Source organism: Chrysochloris asiatica, unplaced genomic scaffold (assembly GCF_000296735.1).
Source record: "Chrysochloris asiatica unplaced genomic scaffold, ChrAsi1.0 scaffold00016, whole genome shotgun sequence".
In the NCBI taxonomy this organism is placed as follows: Eukaryota; Metazoa; Chordata; class Mammalia; order Afrosoricida; family Chrysochloridae; genus Chrysochloris; species Chrysochloris asiatica.
The window spans coordinates 9411661-9417129 of NW_006408534.1; the positions used below are offsets into that span (position 1 = coordinate 9411661).

The 5469-nt window shown below is 35.8% G+C and overlaps 1 protein-coding gene across 1 annotated transcript in view; it reads right to left on the bottom strand.

The window, feature by feature from the left end:
* Positions 1-2364: 2364 nt before the first annotated feature.
* The window catches only part of CLIP4 (CAP-GLY domain containing linker protein family, member 4), a 69461-nt gene continuing 66356 nt past the window's right edge, over positions 2365-5469 (bottom strand). The window contains exon 13 of the mRNA XM_006835281.1: positions 2365-2680. Within this exon, the coding sequence (XP_006835344.1) occupies positions 2365-2680 (316 nt within the window). The remainder of the gene's footprint in view (positions 2681-5469) is intronic.

Genomic DNA, 5469 nt, shown 5'->3' on the forward strand with positions numbered 1-5469 from the left:
ATTATACAGAAACATATTCTTCTCTAAAATGACTTTCTATCCAATAAGATGACTGAAAACATAATTTTACTTGTTGAGTAGAAATTAAGATATATTTTAAGACTATATGGATGGAACAAAAGGCAAGCCATTTTTAAGAGAGGGAAATTTAAGTAAAAAGCATACGTAGCCGGAGTTATTGAGAAAAGGAGTTATGGGTAGGGTAAATGACAAGATACCATTCCAAAACTATAACAGTTTCCCTTTTTATTAATGGTCAAAGAGTAAACTTTGAATGACATTGAATAAGTAAGACACAAATGAAAACATCTAATTTGCATGTAAACTGTCTGTAAACATATATTTTATAAGGATTTAATCATCTTAATTTAAGTATGAGGGAAACAATTGGTTCTTTGGCCTCAAAAATAAATTCACTGTTTGAATTACTGTTTCTAACTTAGAATGTTTTACATCTAACAAGAAGAGAGTCATGGACAACCAAGGTCAGGGTAGTCACTAGATTTCATGCGAGGGTTTAAGTAGAGTTTATAAGCAATAATCTGTATAATAAAATATGTTTACTTTTAAATCACAGCACAGTCATTTTCTTCAATCAATAAAAATAGACTTTGATTATAAAGCAGCCTTATTTTGCAAATGTATTTCAGCAAAATAGCTCTAGCAATCTTTGAAATACCACCCTTAAAAAAAAAAAGGCAACAAAGCAACAGGATTTAGATTAAAAATAGTATATTGCAAAATAGTTCAGCATATTATTTCTAAGCACAAAGAGAGCTCCATTCTTTAGGATACTTTTAATCTTATAAAGGAAACTGTTCCAATATTTCTGTGATAACACAAAGTTTAAATATCTACAAGGAAAGATAAATCTTTTACACATACAGAACACAAAGTTCAGTTCGTATCTGCAATATAAGTTCTTTCATTCCTACATCATTCCATTATAACGCTCAGATCTGTTAACATGCGCACAGGAAGGAAAACACGATCCAGTTCAGCAGCTTCATAGCCAGTTGAACTCTGCAACAATTAGAAATATAAAAACAGCAACTACAGCAAGCACAACGCTTGTTTTATGAAGAATAAAACCCAAAACAAGAAATCATAAACACATGAATTAGCACATTCTTCTGAACACATCTTATTTTGCTCTCTTATAACAAATACATTTTTTAAAAATGCTTTTTTTCATATCCCAGGAGGAAATTAAGACAAATTCTCCATAAAGTTGAAAGTGCATCATGTTTTAAAACACGTGTGTGTGTGTGTGTGTTTTACAGAATAAATCCAAAAAGAAAGCTAAACAATTATGTGCAAAAAAAGTTCTAATTATGACTTGAATCCATAAATGTTAACTACAGGTTTTTGGAGTCATCTAGACAAGGCAGTCAAGCAGCACAGAAGAAAATCTGAGATTACACACATTGTCTAGAGGAAAGAGCACTGAGCCACGAGACAGTTCCATCCTCAGCTCTGCCAACCACCTAGTTAAGTGGTCCAGGTAAGGACAACTGCTTCAGATTTGCATTTCCTTAGCTGGCAGAGGGGGCGAGGCTGCATTAGAGGACCTCTGAAACTCCAGCCAACCCTGACATTCTAACAAAGCTTTAGAGGAGGCATCCCCAAAACGGCAAATAATTTACAGGAAAATATGAAAAAACTCTAGCTATAATTCTCATCTTGTACTTACTGATAATAAACCACAAAAAGAGATTATAAGCCCCATAAATACATATCAGAAAAAGAGCAATGAGAATAGCGTTATGTTAATCAAAGCCAATGAAAGCCTTCCCAATTATTGGTACAACAGACAGTCCAGTATCGTGTGCAAAAACTAAACAGAACAATAAACAAAGTAATAATTCAGCTGGTCACCTAATGGCACATTTTCTAAGTACTAGAATTTTCTTGGTTATAAAGCTTTGCAGATTTCTTGTTTTGAAATTGTATTAAGAGAACCGTGGCAATGTAGCATTTCGAACCCACAAGTTAAGAATTTCTTAGGAGAAATTCTTAGGTTGTGAATATCAGTCAGAAGTCATATTTTAAGGATTCTCTGACTTGTTAACAATAGTTTTTATGAAGGTAACTGCATTTTCAAAATTTAAATAATGGCTAAAGTCAACTTGCGATGGACTCTCATTTTATTTATAGATATATACTGTTGTTGTTTAGTGCCATTGAGTCAGTTCTGACGCATACCAACTCCATTTAGGGTTTCCGAGGAGCGATATGTATACATACACACACATACACACACACATATATAATGTACTAACTGTAGCCTGTTGTGTATATATACACATACACTATATAGTAGACTAGTATACTACAGCTCATTTAACTGTTGAGAAGTTTAACTCAACAATTTGCATCCACAAGCTTTGACCCATTAATTCCCCGGTAGGTTACTCTGCTTGGTCTAACTAAGACTCCGTAGTTTGGCTTACAAGTAAAGTATCGTTTGTCACCCACGGCTCCATCATTTTTTCCCTTGGCACTTCGAAGCTCAAGTCCAATCCAGACACCTGAAGCAAAGTCCGTGGGGCCCACATACCTAACAATACCCATCTCATTAGAACTCGTGAGGAGGACCTGAGAGCCCTCTTGCAGCTTCACGCTCCCTTCAATAGTAGTGGTAGTGCTGCTCCAACTACGACGCAAATTAGTCTTTGATCTGTTCAGAGGGAAAAAGAGAAAATCTTTGGTGTCAAAGCCATAGTTTTTCACATTCATGTCCACTGCCAGATTCAGCACTCATTGTTTTAATTCACAAAAGATAATATTATATGATGATTTTTTTAGATTCTATATAGCAGTAAATACACTTTGGTTTATTATTTTAAAAGTCCTTTTCTTTTGAATTGTTTAATACATAATCTGGATTTCAGACTTCACCTGTAATTTCTAAATAAACATATGCATTCATTAAATAACAAGTAGAAAAATACACATACCTATTTAGCCACTATCAATACAGTCAAATAAACCAAAATTAAACTATTAATCCACAACTATGGAAAATTAATTTCATATGCTCATATAGTTGATATATGAACTCCAATTACACTTAAGAGCTTAATAACAACCCTCCCAGCCACTAAAATTGCAGAAGGTTTCAGTTGCCTTGAGTGAGGAGCCCTGCTGGCACAACAGTTAAGAGCTCAGCTGATAGCCAAAAGGTTGGCAGTTCAAATCCACCCAGAAGATCCATAGGACCCAAAGGATCCACAGGCAAAAGACCTGACAATTTGCTGCCTTAAAGATTACAGCCTAGAAAACTTCTTATGATGCAATTCTACTCAGTCACATCCATCACTGTGAATCGAAATCCACTCACACCTAATAATTCTTGAGTAGGATTTGTCTCTTTTTCACTACAACAAAATGTTACTTATAATATCCTAAGGAAGTCTCCTACCACTTGCCAATAATCTGACCTTACAGCAAAACTACTTGAGACCCCAAATAAACTCATCTAGGGCCTCAGAGTTAGTACTTCCCAAGAACTTCCTTTACTGCCAAGGGGAAATAGCTGGCCTGATATTCACCCACAACATAAATATTATCCAGGATCTGATTGCCCTATGCCCTGAAATCACCAAAAACCATTCTCCAGAAAATACTACCAGTGCTACCTCGACCCTCCCATCGTCCAGCTCATCCCACCTTGCCCACCCCTCCCTCCCTCCTCCAAAAGAAATCCCTACAGTAGATACAAAAAAGAGCCTGTTACCAAAACTGCACAAGGCCTTACATTGATCAGAGTCTACATCATGTTTAGTTTACATTTTATCTCACTTTCTGTATGTTTTCAAACATCATTACATACAGTGTCTCATTTGCTTCTAAACCTCCTGGTTTAAAAAGGAAAAACAGTTATCAATCACTCCAATTTGATAAATGAGAAAATTGAAATTCAGAGACTAGTCCAAAAGCCATACTTAGCACTTTTAGAGAATTGTAGGTTAGAAAATACAATGGAAAAATTATTTACTACGTCAAAGTCACAAATACAATAAAAATGTTAACAAAGAACTATGTGATACCTATAGGAAAAATTACGAAGAACATAAAATTTACTGGAGAATATAAAAAAGAAAAATGAAAGACAATTACTCCTGGATAAAAGCACATATAAAGTCAATTCTCCCCAAATTCACCCTCAACGGTATGTTTTTGCAACCTCACGAACTCACTCTAAATTTCACATAAATAATGATCACAGTTATCACTTACTGCATGCACCAAACCCTTTACACACATTCTTTCATTCAATCTCACGCAAACCTACAAAGCAAGCATTGCTAACTCCTTCTAACAGAAGAGGAATCTGAGGCACAGAGTGAAGCTATTTGCCTCAGAGAAGCGATAAAGAACAGAGATGGGATTCAAACCCAGGGCTGTCCAAGTTACTCATTGCCATAATGAGAATATGTAGCTAAGAAAGTGTCAAAAAAACGATAAGGAAAGATTTACATAGCCATTATGTATTAAAATATAATAAAGTTGTTGTTAAGTGCCATTGAGTCGGTTGTGACCCAAGGCGACCCAGTATAGGGTTTTCAAAGAGTGGCTGGTGAGCTTGAAATGCCAAGTTAATAGTTCAAATGACTTTGAAGTCCAGCGCATTAACCCACAGCTCCACACCAGGTTACAAACATTAAAACAACATGGCTCTGGCACAATAAAGTACTTTTAAATGATAATGAAATCTTATAAAAGTAAACATCATTATTTCATGTGCGATAAAAAACATAAGAGCTTCAAATGAGTGGAAAAGGAAGAAACATTCTGTTATAAGGATGTGAAAATTAGCTAACTGCTTGTAGGGAAAATCAGATTTTTACCACACACTGTGGCACTGTATGATCAACACTGGACTGTGAACCATAAGGTCAGCATTTCAAACCTACCAGCTGCTGTTCAAAAACCCTATACAGGGTCACTGTGAGTTGGAATTGACTCAAGGTGTGGCACTGTAGACTAAGCACTCAACCACAAGGTCAGTTTGAACCTCAAGGTCAGCGGTTCAAATTCACCAATCATTCCTCAGAAACCCTATACAGGGTTGTTATGGATAAGAACCAACTCGATGGCACTTAACAACACACACATACACACATGTATGTATATGTATATAGCTATATAACTACATATCTGTGTATGTGTATATGTAAGTATGTATGTGAATGTATGTGTATATGTGTGTATGTGTGTATGTGTGTGTATATATATATATATATATATATTGTTGTTGCTAAGGGCCATCGAGTCGGGATCCGACTCATAGTGATCCTGTACAGGGTTTCCAAGGAGCAGCTGGTGAGTTAGAACTGCCGGCCTTCCCGGCCCACACCGATGTTGCACTTTACTGCATTAACCAGCAACACCACACCAGAAGTCTGTGTATATATATATTTGTCTGTGTGTGTATTTATATATCACACACACACACACACATAT